At 45.7% G+C, this 17,888-nt stretch overlaps 1 protein-coding gene across 1 annotated transcript in view; it reads right to left on the bottom strand.

Annotated features, from left to right (window-relative positions):
• The window catches only part of TMEM120B (transmembrane protein 120B), a 44,238-nt gene extending 26,816 nt beyond the window's left edge, over positions 1–17,422 (bottom strand). Inside the window, exon 1 of the mRNA XM_043441354.1 lies at positions 17,198–17,422. Within this exon, the coding sequence (XP_043297289.1) occupies positions 17,198–17,266 (69 nt within the window). The 5' untranslated portion in view covers positions 17,267–17,422. The remainder of the gene's footprint in view (positions 1–17,197) is intronic.
• Positions 17,423–17,888: the final 466 nt, after the last annotated feature.

The raw sequence follows: 17,888 nt of genomic DNA, 5'->3' as shown, positions 1-17,888 counted from the left end.
ATCAGTAAACCCACCGGCCAAATCTGGCCACCTGATTTTGTATGGGCAGTAAGCTAGAAATGATTTTTGTCTCGTTGCAAAAGATCAAAAGAAGAATGTTTCGTGACATGTAAAACATACATGAAATTGAAACTCTGGAATCCATGAATAAATATCCATTTCACTGGAGCACAGCCATGCCCATTCATTTATGTATCGTCTGTGGCACCACAACAACGGAGCAAGAGCAGCTGTGACAGAGACCACATGGCCCGCAAAGCCCAGAATCCTCACTTCTTGGCCTTTCTGTTCTAAATCATTTGGGAGTTACTTGTAGACAATAGGCTTCTTTACTCCTAAATACTTCAATGCATATTTCCTAAGGACATGATATTCTCTTATACTATTAAATATGGAAAATGTTACTTTGATACAATACAGTACTGTGACCTCAAATACCATCCAAATTCAAGTTTGGATGCGAACTCTCTTTTTTTAATTTTTATTATTATTTATTTATGGCTGTGAGGGGTCTTGGTTGCTGCATGAAGGCTTTCTCTAGTTGCTACAAGCAGGAGCTACTCTCTAGTTGCAGTGCTCGTGTTTCTCATTGAGGTGGCTTCTCTTGTTGTGGAGCCTGGGTTCTAGAGCACGGGCTCAGTAGTTATGGCACGCGGGCTTAGATGCTCCTTGGCATATGGGATCTTCCCATACCAGGGATCAAACCCGTATCCCCTGCACTGGCAGGCGGATTCTTAACCACTGGCCCACCAGTGAAGTCCTGCGAACTATCTCTGGATGGCAATTTCTCCCCAGACCCTGGGCCCAATTCCATCTTATGCCTTGTATTGTTGTTCATATCTCTTTGGTCTCCTTTAATCTAGACCAGCTCCTCAACTTCTGTCTTGGGAATATCAGCGTTTCTGAAGTGTTCAATCCAGTTGTTTTGGAGAATGTCCCTCTGCCTTGGTTTGTCTGATATTTCCTCATGATTGAATTTTGAATATGCATCTAGGACAGACATGCCACTCAAGTGTCTCCCATGAGAAGGGACGTGGAGTCTGTGATGTTAACTCTGATTGCTTGGGAGAAATGGTGGCCATCTGCCACCATTCTCCACTGTACAGTGACCAGCTTCCTACCTGTAATGAATGAATAGTCTGTACAGAAAGAGGCTTCAGCGCCAAAACAGTCCTCAATGTTCAACCAGTGTCTGCGGGTAAGAAAGGCAACTCTCCAGAACTGGACATAGAGGATGGGCGCAGAGAGACCCCCAACTACACAGACTTTGAGAAAGTGAAGCCTTTGGATTTGGAGTCCCCAGCAATGGAAGGTAAAACACCACACCACCTCCTGGCACTCTTTGGTGTCAGGCCCCCGTACAGTGAGATAAGACCCAGACTGCAACATCAACAGACAGATGCTCACCAGGCCCTCTTCAGTTTGAATTAACATTTAATTTTACAAGTAAACATAAGGACATTATCCTTGTTAAACATTAAAACACTACAGCTACAGCTAGAGTTGACTTTGAATAAACTCCTATCCTGTCTTCTCCCCCTTCTCCAGAAGTACCCACTGTTACCAGTTTCTTCTAAACTATATTCTATGTATCTATGTATTTCTATGTTCCACATAGACCTGTTTCTATATATATATATATATATATATATATACACACTTAACATATATGAGAAAAATGTTCACTGTTGCAAAAACTAATTGTCCCTAATACTTATTCTCCTTTGTTTCCTTTTTTTTTTTTTTTTTGTTTCCTTTTTTTAAATAATGAGTTTTGAGTATTTATTACATCTCAGTTTTTTGTTTTTTAGCCCCACACCATGCGACACATGAGGCATGTAGGATCTTAGTTCCCCATTCAGGGATCAAACCTGTATCCCCTACATTGGGAGCAGAGAGTCAACCACTGGACCCCCAGAGAAGTCCTCCTTGGCTTCCTTTTAATAACAGGACCCCACCAAGACATAGCCAGCACATGGCTGTCCAGCTACAGACACTTCCCAGCCTCCTTTGCAGCTAAGTGTAGGAATACAACCAAGTGTTAGCCAACAGGTTGCAAGCAGAAGTGATGTAAGTTCTGAACTACATTTTTTTTTTAACCACCACACCTGCTATTTCTAGCTATTCAGTTTTCACATGTCAAGGCAACCACATTTTTCTAAGTAATGGTTTGCCCTCCACTCTTTCTTTCCCTGGCTGGCATATGGCAACAACGGATCCAGTTACCTTGAAACCGGAAATGGAAGCTACATGGTGTGAATGACAAAGCCCACAGTGCCCTCCTCAGCCAAACCAACCTGGATCTTGTTTTAAAACATGACCACCAGTCCTTTAGCACTCCTCACATAGAGGAGTGGTATCTCTTTTCAGTCTCCTTAAATACAAGTAGGCTTGTGGCTGATCTGACCAATAAAATATGTCAGAAGTACCCCCCCAAAACAAACAGCCCAATTAAAAAATGGAAAGAAGATCTGAATAGACATTTTTCCAAAGAAGCCATAGATCGCCAACAGGCACATGAAAAGATGCTCAACGTCACTAATCATAAAGGAAATGCGAATCAAAACCACAGGGAGATATCACCTCACACCTGTCAGAACGGCTATCATTGAAAAGACCTCAAATAACAAATGCTGGCAAGGATGTGGAGGAAAGGGAACCTTTTTTGCACACTGTTGGTGGGAATGTAAATTGGTGCAGCCACTGTGGAAACAGTATGGAGGTTCCTCAAAAAAACTAAAAATAGACCTACCATATGATCCAGCACTTCCACTCCTGGGTTTGTATCTGAAGGAAATGAAAACACTAACTCAAAAAGATACATGCACCTCAATGTTCATAGCAGCATTATTTATAATAGCCAAGATACGGAAGTAACCTAACTGTCCATCAGCAGATGAATGGATAAAGATGTGGTACACACACACACACACACACACACACACACACACACACAGAGGAATACTATGCAGCCATAAAAAAAGAATGACATTTTTGCCATGGATGGACTTGGAGGGCATTATGCTTAGTAATATGTCAGACAGAGAAAGAGAAATGCTATATGATATCACTTGTATGTGGAATATAAAAAATACAACAAACTAGTGAATATAACAAAAAAGAAACAGACTCACAAAGAACAAACTAGTAGTTACCAGTGGGGAGAGAAAAGGGGGAGGGGGCAATACAGGGGTAGGGGGATTGAGATACAAACTACTCTGCATAAAATAAATAAGTTATAAGGATATACTGTACAGCACAGGGAATATAGCCAACATTTTATCAAAAATAAAATATAACCTTTAAAAACTGTGAATCACTATATTATACACCTAAAACATATAATATGTCAACTTTATCTCAATTTTTTAAAAACGGCAGAACTGACACTATATCATTTCTGAGAAAAACTCACAGAGGGCCATAGGGTTTGCACCTTATTTGCTGGAACACTAGCTTCTGGAACAAAAAGTTCCATGACTGAGGCCACCATGCTGCGTGGAAACCCTAACCACACAGAGAAGCCACATGACGGCAGTCTGATCAACAGCCACAACTAAGATAAGTCTTCTTGTCATTCAGTTCAGGCAGATATGAGGGTCAAGAAACCTACAGATAATTCCAGCCCCAACCATTTGCATCTTCCCAGCTAAGGCCTCTGGCCTCGTGGAACACAGTCAAGCCATCCCCACCATGCCCTGCCTAAATTCCTGACTCCCAGAATCCTTGAGCAAAATGCAATTACTGTTGCTTTATGCCAATGGATAACTGGAACACTCAGCACCCGTCTGAACTACTATGTGAGAAAGGAAGACGCTATCTCATTTAAACTGTTTTATTAGGGGATCTCTTGCTACAGCAGCATAGCTTATACCCTAAAGCACACACTTTTGATTTTTTTTAAATATACTAACAGTATCAGAATATAGATATGATTTCACAACCTTCTTTTCTCACTCAATAGTATGTCTTATAGATCTACCCACACAAGAATACATACATAGGGACTTCCCTGGTGGCTAAGACTCCACACTCTCAACACAGGGGGCCCAGGTTTGATCTGGGGTCAGGGAACTAGGTCCCACATGCCACAACTAAGATTTCACATGCCACAACGAAGATCAAAGATCCCGTGTGCCACAACTAAGACTGGCAGAGCCAAATTAATTAATTAAAAAGAAGAAGAAAAAAAGAAGAATATATAGATGTGCTTCATTTTCAGTCCAGTTCAGTACTTCATGCTATGAACATACAACAGCTTATGTAGCCATTTTCCTATCACTGGATACTTAGCTTGTTTCCAGTCTCTGACAATAACCAACAATGCAACAACGATTAATATCCTTGCACAGTCTCCTTGGGCACACACACAAGTGTCTCTGGGGAAGAGAAGTGGAATTGCTGGGTCATAGGGTACAGGCTTGTTTTTACTTTTAACCTATCTTGGCAAACTGCCCCCAGAGTGTCTGTGCCAATTTATGCTCCCACCCACAGCATATGACAGCTGCCCACACCTCACCAACTCTCAGTGCTATCCCCACTGACTTTCTTAAAGGCGCTTCCTAATGCCTGCATGGGCTTCCCAGGTGGTGTAGTGGTAAAAGAACCCGCCTGCCAATGCAGGTAGACCTAAGAGATGCGGCTTCGATTCCTGGGTCGGGAAGATCCCCTGAAGAAGGAAATGGCAACCCACTCCAGGATTCTTGCCTGGAGAATTCCATGGACAAAGGAGCCTGGCAGGCTACAGTCCATAGGGTTGCACAGAGTCAGACATGGCTGAAGCTACTTAGCACACACACATGCAATGCTCCATACTTCATGCAATGCTGAAGCTCCAATACTTTGGCCCCCTGATGTGAAGAGCTGTCTCATTGGAAAAGACCCTGATGCTAGGAAAGATTGAAGGCAGGAGGAGAAGGGGGCAACAGAGGATAACATGGTTGGATGGCATCACTGACTCAATGAAAATGAGTTTGAGCAAACTCTGGGAGATAGTGAAGGACAGGGAAGCCTGGTGTACTGTAGTCCATGGGGTTGCAAAGAGTCAGACACAACTTAGCGACTAAACAATAATGCTCCACTGGTGGTATTTTCTGCCCACTCTTAAAACATCAGACTGAAGTCCATGGTCCTTCTCATAATTGTGTCCCCAGGCACATACGGTCATTCCTGACTCCTAACAGTTCTCTGTCTTTCTCTCTGCCATTGGCTAGAGCCATTTCCTAGGGGAGATCTGATACTGGAGACCACACCTCCTGTCCACCCTGTCCTCGGCCCCAGGCTCAGCATTTGTCAGCCTCGAGGACAACGTGAAGTGGAAACAGACCCTTAGAGTGACACACTCTCTGTTCCCAGGGCATTCCTCACCCACGCCCCGCCTCTGCTGATTCCATCTTGTGCCAGTCACACAAGCAGCGGGCAAGATTATCAATTCATCTCTTGGATTCTGTCCTTTTTCCAGACAGTTGTCTCTCAGTCTTTTTTCAACTGTGGTAAAATATATATAAAACTTACCATGTTAATCATTAACATTTTTCTAATTGCAATAAAATACACATAAAACTTACCACCTTAACCATTTTATGTGTACAACTCAGTGACATCAAATATGTTCACATTATTTGCCATCCATCTCCAGAACTTTTTCAACATCTCAACTAAAACTCTCAACCTGTGACCCAGTAACTCAGTTTCCTGTTCCCCTCAGCCCCTGACAACCACCACTCTATTTTCTTCTTTATTTATTTTTGGCTTTGCTGGGTCTTCACTGTTTTGAACAGGCTTTCTCTAACTGTGGCAAGCAGGGACTACTCTTCGTTGCAGTGCTCAGGCTTCTCATTGCGATGGCCTCTCCTGTTATGGAGCACAGGTTCTAGGCAACTGGGCTTCAGTAGTTGCAGCTCGTGGGCTCAGTAGTTACAACTCGAGGGCTTAGTTGCTCTGAGGCTGTGGGATCTTCCCAGAACAGAGATCAAACCTGTGTCTCCTGTGTTGGCAAGTGGATTCTCACCCACTGTGCCACCAGGGAAGTCCTCTACCACTCTACTTTCTACTTCTATGAATTTGACTCCTCTAAGTACCTCATATAAGTTGACTCATACAGTATTTATATTTTTGTGCCTGACATTTAAACACAGCATAATGTCTTCAAGGTCCATCCACACTGCACAACATATCAGACGCTCCTTTCTCTTTAAGGCTAAACAATATCCCACAGTAAGTATATACCACATTTTTTTTTTCTGCCTTCATGGAGTTTATGTTCTTATTCAACAAAATAAGTACATATTAATAAAATGTAGAACATATTGGATGTAACGAGTGACAAACCATCCAGACTTGCCTAGTTTTAAAACTGAAAACCTTAAGTCTCAGGAAAGCTCTCAGTTCCAGGCAAACCAGGACGGTTAGTCATTCTGGTGAGAGAACAAAAGGAGTAAGAAAAGGAGCAGGGGGGACCGGAATGCGTGTGTGTCCATTTTTAAAGGAAAATCAAGGAAGGCTTCACTGAGAAGTCAGTGTCTGAAAAACAAACTCAAGAAAAGAAGAAAGGGTGAGCAGCACACAGGTGGTGGGGGGAGAGCATTCCAGGCGGAGGGAACAGCAAGTCCAAAGGTCCTGTGGTGAGAGCCTGCCTGGTGCTTGCAGAGAACAGTGGGGAGGTCAGTGTGGCCGAAGCGGAGTGGGCAGGAAGGCGATCAGAGCAGAAGGCATCAGATCATCACTAAACTGAGGGTCAGGTCGGGGAGCAGGGCTAAATAAGATGAGGAGTTTTGAGGGGAATCTGATTTATTTTAAGACTCTGTCCTGCTGCTCACTGAAATAGACTGAAAGGGATGAAGGCAGAAGCAGGTGAGAGGCAGTCACAGCTGATATATACCACATTTTATCCACCCATCTGTCGATGCACACCTGGGCTGCTTCCATCTTTTGGATGTTGTGAATAATGTTACTATGAACATGGATGTACAAATATTTGTTCGAGTCCCTGCTTTTAATTCTTTGGGATATGTGTGTGTGTGTGTGTGTGTGTGTGTGTATTCAGAAGCAGAATTTCTGGATCATATGGTAATTAATCACACGGCTTAATTTTTTTTAAAGAACTGCCATATCATTTTCCAGAGAGGCTGAACCATTTCATGACAGCTGTCTCTTGATGGGACTGTCTTTGCGGTGTTTCTGGGAGAGGGCGGGGGTGGGGGGTGAGGAACACAATTCCTGTCTTCCCTCAGAGACCCTGCCCTCCACTCGTGAGGCTATCTCCAGAAAACCCTCAACTGGACGTGTGCTTTGAGATGCTTTTTCCAGGAGTGAGCCACACAGAGGCAAGCCAATCCTGCCTTTCAACCAACCAGCCCCTATGGTCTTGAACGCAACTAGTCGCCAGATGGAAGCCTTCTGTTGTTTTTGCCAGCTCGGCAGCTATTCCCTTTCTGGTTAATTCCCTGCAATTTCTTTGGAGATCCTCCCTCCCTGACAGTGAGATCTGGCTAGGAACAGAGTGGACCTTGCCCCAGGTTCCAGGGCAAATGACCCAGGCCTGGCCAATCAGAACATCACCCTCTTGACCCAGCTGGTTGATTCAGGGACGAGCACTCAAAACCAGCCACACTCAGCTGTGGGGCTTTCTATCAGAACTGCTGGAAAAAAGGGGGAAAAAAGAAACTTTTTTTGCCACTCATTTTGAAGGTAGCAGGATATGAGCCCAGAGCTAATGGGGCTGCCAGTAGCTGCCTGGGAATGAACCCAACTGTGAGGAAAACAGGATGGAGGGGTAAACTGAGCCCTGATGGTTTCATTTAAGCTCCTGGATCAGCTTATATCTGAAGGGGGCACACCTTTGAGGTCCTAATTAATGTAAGTGAACAAACGCCGTTTTATTCTGTTTGGCTTTGCCAATTTGGGTTGAGTGTCTCCATTTAAGAGGCCAGTGTCAGGGACTTCCCTGGTGGTCCACTGACTAAGACTTTGCACTTCCAATGCAGGGGGTCCAGGTTCGATCCCCAGGCAGGGAACTAGACCCCATTTGCTGCAATTAAAAGTTTGCATGCACAACTACAGATCCCACGTGCAGAAAGGAAGACAATATCCCACATGCCACAACTAAGACCCAGTACAGTCAAAATTAATTAGCTAATTTAAAAACAAGGCAGGGGTCAGAATCTAGGTTAATATGCCAAAGAACAGAGCCTCCCTTCTGGGAAAAGTTAACCACACCAGGTAAGAAGAGAAGCCATAAATCTTGGACTCATTACCAAGCTCTTGCCCTGGACACTGTCATCGTAAAGGTGCCAAAAACTTAAGAGCTTGATGGATAAATCCTTCATCAAGCCAGTAACTAAACAGGCACTTTAAAATGCGTATCTCTGAACAACCAAACTGGGTGTTTTTCTACCAAAGCAAGAACCTAAACCATTATTTTTTAACAATTTTATTCGGGTATAACTTACATGTCATAAAATTCTCATTTTAAGTGTACAATTAAGTGATTTTCATACATTTATCAAGTTGTGCAACTATTACCACGTCCAGTTTCAGAACTTTCCATCACCCAATAAGGTCTCTAGTGTTTATCCACACTCACTCCCCACTCTTCCTTCCTCCCCGCTCCTGGCAACCACTAACCCACCTTCTGACCCTATAGATTTGTCTTTTCTGGGTATTTCATATCAATGGAATCACATAATATGCAGTTTTGTGTCTGGTTCTTTCACATAGAATAGTGTTTTTGAGATGTATTTCTGTTGCAGCATGTATCCACTTTTTTATTGTACCTCAGCATTTATACCGTATTTTGTTTATTCATCTACCAGTTGTTGGATATTTAGGTTATTTCCAGTCTTTGGCGATTACGAATAAGGCTGTCATGCACATTCGTGCACAAGTCTTGGTAGTAGATATATATTTCAACTTCTTTTGGTTAGATACCTAGGAATGAAACTGCTGGGTCATATGGTACATGTACATTTGCCAACTTTCAAAGAAAATGCCAAAATACCAAACCACTATTTTTATTTCTAAACTTGGCAGCAGTGGGACTTTCCTGGTGGTCTAGTGGCTAAGACTCTGCACTCCCAATGCAAGGGGCCCAGGGTTCAATCCCTGGTCGGGGAATTAGATACCATATGCTACAACGGAAAGACCCTGCATGCTGCAAGTAAGACTCAGCGCAGACAAATAAATAAATAAGAAATATAATTTAAAGTAAATAAACTTGGCAGCAGTGGACTGAAGCAAAGGAGCACACTCACCAAAACCTGGGGAGTCAGGTGTATGCACCCAATGCAGGGAGCACCAGCTTACAGAGCAGATGACTGACTCCCACTGCAAGTTGCTACCTCCCAAAATAACCCGGAGTGCTGGGGGCACCCGAGCAGACAGGCAGCTGGCAAAGAAAGGACTCTGTTCTGCTGCTCAGAGCAAGTCCCAACCCCCAGCTGTCTAGCTCAAGACCAAGCAAAGGAAAGAGAGACTGACTTGATAAAATACCTAAAGATAGAGCTTTGGGGTGGGGGGTGGGGAAGGATAGTTACAAGGCAAACACTGCCAGGAAACAATCAAATGCTGACTATATAAATGTAATAAAAATCCCCAAGAGAAAGTACAAGCACTGTATACTGCTCGGTTCTTCAGTAAACGAAATTTGCATGGTCATAATCACATAAATGACTGAGTCTTTTTTTTTTTTTTGGTTTTTTTTTTTTTAGCTACACCTCTCGGTATGTGGAATCTTAGTTCCCCAACCAGATGTTGAACCCGTGCCCCCTGCAGTGGAAGCGCTGAGTCTTAATCACTGGACCTCAGGGAAGTCCCACTGAGCCTATTTTTATGAATAAGCCTTTTGGTACTGTTGGGTAGCTTTTTGGTCTCCTGCTCATTTGATTATGAAATATTTCAGGCATATTGAAAAAGACAGAAAATCCTTAATAGAAAATAAACAACATTAATACCCACATTTCTCACTCTCAGTTTAAGAACTAATAGTGCACAAATTGTTGAAAGCCCCTACGTATTCTTCCTACATAGCATTCCCATCCTCTGCCCCCAGTGAGAGGAACCCCTAGGCTGGTTATTTCCACCCCCAAGCCCACCGCAGATCAATCCTGTCTTCTTCTGTGCCCTGGAGAGGTTGACCCCTACGGACTGCATCTCCTGGGCTCCCTTGCCCTGCCTCCTACTTAGCCAATGGGGGATGCCAGGACAGAAGACTGGGGGCGGGAGGAGAGGCAGACTGGAGTATTGGTTCCCCTGCCTCCTCCTCACTTTACTAGGCTTTTGATGCTACAGCTCCAATCCTGCAGCTCTCCTTACCCTGCAACAAGCTCCAGTGACTGCCCCTTCCCTCTGTCCCTTAAGTATTAAGATGGTCCCAACTCCAGGGGCCTTGTTGTGTCCAACTCTTGGCAACCACATGGACTGTAGCCCGCCAGCCTCCTCTGTCCATGGAATTCTCCAGGCAAGAATACTGGAGTGGGAAGCCATTCCCTTTTCTAGGGGATCTTTCTGTCTCAGGCATTGAACCTGGGTCTGTCGCATTGCAGGCAGATTCTTCACTATCTGAGCCACCAGGGAAACCCCTTTAAACCGCCACACCTCTGTAAATAGCCTCGTCCTTAAACTCTTTTCAGAGAGATCCATCAGGAAGAGTCATTTGCTTCTTGCTAGGGCCCTGCCCAAATCTCCATTCTACTGAATCTGACCCATATCACTCCCTTGCAAAAGTCTGAATTTGTACTGTATAGACATGTATCAGTAAGCAGAACATAAGTGTTGTTTTGAATGCTTTAAACTTTATTATACATGTCATACTATATATACCCGCTTAGCAACTTTTCACTCAATGTTGCTTTTCTCTTTAAAACATTTACCCATGTTGATACATATGGTTTTAGTTTATTCATTCTGATCTTCATACCACACTCTACGGATGTTCAGTGGAATTATCCATCTTGATGGACAGTTAGGTTTCCAGATTTTAGCTGTTACAGAATGCTTATACACATTTCCTATTTGACTTTTTAACTATGTGGCTATGTATTACTTATAAAAATATATGATAGATCAGAGACAGAGAGAGACAGACACACACTAACATTGGCCCCGTTAGCTGGGATGCCCATAGCTCCTTTTCCACATATCTGATTGCCATTCCTTTTATGCCATGTACAGGAGACACAAACAGTTGAGTTTCCGTTGAAGGATTTGGAGATCTGCCACCTCTCCTGTCCTCTGAGGCCACAAACTCTGCCCCAGTGGGAAGATGAGGTTAATGATTCCAGGTCCCAGCACGGCTGTGACACATCTGGAGATGCCCTCTTAACATAACTTGACCGAGTCACAAAACCTGAGTCAATATTTATTGCAAGAATTGATGTCAATGAGACTTCCCTGGTGGTCCAGTGGTTAAGGCTCTGTACTGTCACTACAATGGGAATGGGTTTAATACTTGGTCAGGGAACTAAGCTCCCATATGGCATGGCCAAAAAAAAAAAAAAAAAAAATTGCCAGAATGGAATCATGTGCCATTTTCAGACAGGGCTCTGGCCTAGGAGCACTGCAAGCTGGTGGACAGCCCAGTAGATTGCCGAAGAGTCATGGCCACCACAAAAACGTGGTGGCTGATAGTTGGGGCTGGTGCTAAGTTTTCAAGAGATTGCATTTATACAGTTCTGTTTCTAAGGAACTGACTTCAAACAAAGATTTCTGAATGCTGAGTATACTGAACTAAGACTCACTGCCAGTGGAAACACTACAAAGATGACAAGTTGACTTCACCTAAACTGTATCAGTTCTACACTGGGAAAGATTCTGAGTCATGTGCCAGGATCAATTAGTAATGTCTGTTATAAGAACAGTAGGTGGAGGTATAGGCAAGCATGTCAGGCATTTGGGAGGCAGGTGACATAAAAATTAAGTGATTAGGCTTGAGACTCAGACTGACTTCACGGGTACAATCTGCCACTTCTTAGTTTCCTCAATTGTGAAAGAGATAGGGCATGAGATATATGTACTAGGCTATATGCTGGTATTTTTAAATCAGTTTTATAGGCATAATTTACATACCAATTCACCAATTTTCAGGTGTACAATTTAATGAATTTCATTATTAGGCAAATATATACAGTTGTGTAACCACCACCACAATGAAGATATAAAACAAAGGTTCCCTAACTTTGTTGGTTTACCACACCCTTAGTGTCTCTTTCACAGGGTCCTTAGGCCAAATAATTGGAAGAAGAAGTGAAAGTGAAGTCATTCGGTCGTGTCCAACTCTTTGTGACCCCATGGACTGTAGCCTGCCAGGCTCCTCTGCCCATGGGGATTCTCCAGGCAAGAATACTGGAGTGGGTTGCCATTTCCTTCTCCAGGGGATCTTCCCGACCTAGGGATCGAACCTGGGTCTCCCACATTGCAGGCAGAATCTGCACCCTCTGAGCCACTAAGGAAGCCAAATAATTGAAAAGTATCTATGTCCTAACAACTCCGTAGCCTCTTGGAGAAAAGAGAATATGCAGAAATTGACAAGGGTATTTTTATTTCATTTTGAAGTAACCAAAATTATATATGGACGTGTATGCCTGTCAGAGTCGGACACGACTGAGCGACTAAACTGAACTCAACTGATGCCTGTCAGGCTCTGCACAAATTCTCAAACCTTAGGAATAGACTGGACACTGTCACCCTCATTTCTTGTTCTAAATTGATTTTCACATAGTACTTGTTTATAATCAGCACCAAAAACCCAACTTCACAAAGATATGACATCATTAAAAAGAATGTAGCATAATCTAATGTGTAGCTGTGAACTACTCCATTAGCAGTTTAAGTGGCGCGTGACAGATGTCATTGTCTTTCTCTTGAAAATTTAAATTATCCCATAGTGCCCCTGTGAGCTTGCTGCAGCTCCTTGGAGGTGACTTAACACAGTTGGTGAAACACAGATATAGACTGTTTCCACAATATTACTCCTAAAAAGATAGCTGTCTGGCATCCTTCTCTGTTTTTGTTTTTTTTTAACTACCAGTACTTTGATTTTTCCTTCATGGGACCACCCCTCTCCCACTGTTATTTCATGTGGTTTGAGCAGCAGTCATCCCAGCCCTGGGCAACAGAGGAGACATGTTAACCAAGACCCAGCCAGCCAATCAGTGACTCAGGATCTGGTTATGGGATAATCACATGACCCAGGTAGGGCCAATGAGAGTCAGCCCTGGGACTCCAGCTAGAATTACAGGGGAAAGATGTTCCTTTCTGAGGTTTGCTCAGCTGGTAGATGTCAGCCTGGGGCTGTCAAAGCTCATCTTTGCCACAACATGGGAGAGACTGTTGAGAACGAAGCTGACACAGAGGACACAGACACACATGCACATGTAAACATCATTGGAGAACCTGGATCCAGCCCTGCCTGAAGCCATTTGCCACTGGATTTCCCAATACATGAGCCAATAAACTATTTTGATTTTTTTGGCTTAAAACTGGTTGAATTGGATTTCTGCCACTTACAACTAAGAACCCTTACTAATGCTTCATGTTAAAGCACCAGAGAAACAAAATTAGTCCCCACAAGTCCAAAAGTTTCCTTCTAAAGCCAAGGGTCTCAGGATACTTTTGGAGCTCAACCCAAAAAATACCTGATGGAAACAGCGGGCCTGGGGTCAAATTCTGGCTCCATGAATTTCAAATTACATAACATCTCTCAGCCTCAGTCTCATCTATAAAGCCAGGTTGTTGTTTAGATTAAATGGAATAATCCAAGTATCATACAGTTAGTTCTTATTGTTGCTGCTATTACTGTCAGCCTTTGTTTGGTAGATAAAGAAACTCAAGTTCAGAGAAGCAGCTTGCTAAAGGTCAGATGCTAGACAGCAGCAGAATTCAGTCCTGAACCCAAGAATTCTGACTCCCTTGTCTATAGTTCTTTCCACACAACCCACTTCTAGGGGAAAAGAGGCCTAGAAAGTAAGGCAAGATGTGAGAGAAACAAAAGTACCTAGGGCACAGACCTGCCTTGAGCAGTGGTTAAGAGTTCAGACTCTGGGGACTTCCCCGGCAGTCCAGTGGTTAAGACTCCACACTCCCAATGCAGGGGGCACCAGTTCAATACCTAGTGTGGGAACTACGATCCTGTGCATGGCCTAAATAAATAAAAAAATTTTTTGAAGAGTAAGACGTTGATGTTCACCTGCCTGGATTTGAATCCTGACTCTAGTACTTATACTTCGGGGTTTATTTTTCACTCTGTAAGATGGGTATAACAGGCTCTATTTCAGAGGGTTTTAATTAAATAATATTGATCTTCCTGCTTCCAGCCTGTCCCCCTCATGCCTATTCTATACACAGCAGCCAAAGGAATGCCCGTTTCATTGGTAATAAAAACCAAAAATCTCTGTAATGTCCTGCCAGGCCCCTGCATTTCCGAGAGGTCAGGGTAAGGGAAAGGCCTCTTCGGGCTACCCCCTTCCTGGGTGCAGAGGGATGAGGTCAGGTTTCCAGAGAGGTAAGACAAGAAAGGCTCATTAAATCACCTGCCACCATGTCTGTAAGTGACCTTCTGCGGTCACACCACAGGCCACAGGGCCAAACATGCGCCAGTCTCAGACTAATGCTCAATCAGCCAGCACACCCGAAACCCCAACCAGCCAAAACCAAAGTCCTCATAGCAACTCAGCCTTGCCCCTGAGTCCAGGGAGGCCCTGGCAGATGTAAATCACAGACAAAAGAACAAAGATCCTTTCCCCTAGAAAGTGCCAGAGATTTTGACATTTTAGGGGTTGTGGGGGGGATTCCAGAAATCTTTCAAATCCTATTGGGTCTGAAATTAGATTTCCTCTTTCCTCCTTCCACTGGCAAAAGGGAAGTAGAGGTAAAACACAGAGATATTCTACATCATCCCAAGAAAGACAATCAGAGAGATACGAACATAAAACCCACAAATCCCAGATTCTGAAGCAGATATAGGTGAAGTAAGATAGACTGGGGTTTTCTGATGGGAGAAAAAGACCCTTCCTATCATTAACCTTTTTAGTTCCAGTCAGCACCGAGCCCCCACCCTGTATACCTGTTGTGACCTCCTTGCTCCCCGACAAATGTCTCATATTTGAAAGTTCACCCAACACACACACAACGACAAAGTACACTCTACTTATTACATGCCTATTTCCAGAGATGTTCACCTCAGGAGTTCGGAGTTCTCACGCGTATTATGGGGGGTGAGGGGAGGGATAAGAAGTCGGACCTAGTCCATTCCACTTGCCCCAATGCTGAAGACCTGAGCAAGGGACATCACGGTTTCTACCCAGTCAGTTCTTCTACAACCCTTGCTGTGTACCAGGGAACACAATCCAGGATTCATTTCCAATTCCTCTCTGTCCCCCACACACTTGAGCCCCAGAGACACCAAGTAAGAACATAACAACAAATCAAACGTCTCCTTTGCAACCTCTGCCTGCCAAGACTAGCTATCTAATTGCTGTTAATTGCATTAATTGTGTAGCTCTGAAGAGTTAAGACTCTTCCTTCTAGCTGAAAGCAGGGTCAAGGAAAGGAATTATGAACAACAAAAGCTCCACACAGCAAAACTCTTCTCTCACGCCCGACCCTAACACCCTCCATGGCTCCACAGTTGGACATAACTGAGAGCCCAGCAGGACAAAGCGGTGAGAAGCAGCTGAGTGGGGACTTCCCTGGTGGTCCAAGGGTTAAGACTCCTCGCTCCCAAGGCAGGGGGCCTGGGTTCAGTCCCTGATTGGGGAACTAGATCCCACGAGCCACAACTAAAGATCCCCCACATACTGCAATGAAGACTGAAGATCCTGAGTGCTGCAATTAAGACTTGGCACAGCCAAAATAAAGATAAATACTGAGAAAAAAAAAAGAAGTAGCTGACTCTTCTCCACGGCAGGAGAGCCAGAAGGGTCCCCTGGGAACCAGTTCTGGTACCTTACTCTCTGCTCACACCTAAAACAGCACCCCTCTCCCTGCCTGGTCTCCCCAGCACCCCTTCTCTATGCTTCCGGACCTATGACCCATCTTCCCTCTAGATGGCTCTGGAAAGGCCCATCACAGACACCCTTCCGCATCTCCCCTCCCTCCCCTACTCTGGACACAGTAAGAGGCTAACCAAACTGCAGACAAGAGCTTCATGGACAAGCAAAATGTCACTGCTCCCTGCTGAGACTAGGCAGAAGTGGGCTGGGGGTGTTCCATGTCATTTCAGGCAAACAGAGCCCAACTCTGGGGAAAAACAAACACAGTCCGGTAGCCTGGGAGGGAACAGCCCCATCTCCCATAAAAAGATCCAGGCATCTCTTTTAGCCAACCCCAAGATTTCCAGAGACCTCTCTAGTCATCAGGATAGGCAGCTGAGGCCTCTGTGAACCTCCTATCAGGAACAACTCCTCCTGCCAGGGACCCTGCAGCAGCAATGCCAATGCTGTTCTTTCAAGGGGCCTCTCTTACACCCGACCTCACCCCACCCAGCATAAGGCTCTGGGCCAAGGGTGAGGGCTGGGAGCAGCCTCTATATCACTGGGAGGCAACCCAGCTGTCAGAAGTGACAGATGTCATCCACGACGCCAAACTCGGCCTGCAGCAACGTCAGAGACGGGACACAGGAGCCCCAAAGGCTGAGGTCAGGGGTCTCTAACCCCTAAGCAAAGCCTGCGTGTTCAAGGTGAATGACTCCCAAGCACATCTCCCAAAATGGAGCGTCAGAGGAGAGGGCTGACCCGCCACAGCAAAGGGGGAGTGGAGCCGCCAAAACCCGGTGGGCGGCGGTGGGGTTAGGGGAGACCCCTGAGAAGGTAGGCGCTGGGCTTTCTCTTTTGAGTCCCAGAACATACCTGGTCCCTCCGGCCTCCCCCACATGGACATGCCTGGAACTTCCCCTCAGAGGTCACAGATCAACTTTCTGCAGCGAAGGAAGCGCGCGCGGCAAAGAGCCGGTGAGAGGGCGGGGGGGGGATGGGGGGGCTTCCACCCGGCGCCCCAAGTAGCTGAAAAACTGAAGTCCTGGAAGATGGGAGGGGGCTGGCCCACGCAGACCACCGGCAATCCGCGCCCCACCTCCGCCGCAGGGCCTGGCCCGGGGCAACCTCTGGGCCTTGATGGTTCCCGCGGCCGGGGCTGGGGGAAGCAGGAAAGGGAATACCCGGCACTTCAGGCAGCAGAGTTTCGGGGCCAGGTGGCCCGGTCCTACCTGCAGTTCCTGAAATTCTCCCTCCAGCTCGTGCCACTCGCGCTCGCAACGCTCCAGCTGGCCGGACATGGTGCAGTGGTGCGAGGCGGCGGCGGCTGCTCCCGCAGCGTGGCGCGGCAAGCCGCCCGCACCCCACGCGTGTCCGCCGGCCGGCCGCCTTCCCAGGCACCAGCTGTTCCTGCGCAGCCCGAGCCACGCGCGCACCTGACGTCACAGCCCTGGCCCCGGCGCCCGCCCCACCCCCTCGCCTGGAGGCAGCCCCCTGCGCATGCGCACGCACCTCCCCGGTCCCGCCCCCGCGCGCCAAGCGCCCGCGAGGGGAATTGTTGTACCTTTGCGGGACTTGGCTGGGTCTCTCTGTGTCCCTTTAGAAATGCTTCGGCCCTTACGGAATCTCTCATGCCTAGCTGGGATGGGGAAGTTGTCCGCAAACCGCATTTGTAGAGCTTATTTTACCTAGATTGTGTGTATTTGGGGTGTCTGGGGTCGGGGGGAGGAAGGAGTTTGCGGGGAGGGAGCGTTGCCTTAACGGAGCCGAAGCCAGCCACGGCCTGAAATGCTAGAACTGACATTGACCATCCAGCAAGGTCGCCGGTCAGGGCGGGGAAGCGCAGAGAGGGCCCTGTCATCTCATATTGTCATTATTTATTGCAACTAATACATCCTAGATCCTGCCCTCTAAGGCTCTGGG

The sequence above is a fragment of the Cervus canadensis genome, chromosome 1 (assembly GCF_019320065.1).
Source record: "Cervus canadensis isolate Bull #8, Minnesota chromosome 1, ASM1932006v1, whole genome shotgun sequence".
Classification (NCBI taxonomy): domain Eukaryota; kingdom Metazoa; phylum Chordata; class Mammalia; order Artiodactyla; family Cervidae; genus Cervus; species Cervus canadensis.
Note: the sequence above shows the minus strand (reverse complement) of the source record. Positions and strands in the feature narration are given on the sequence as shown.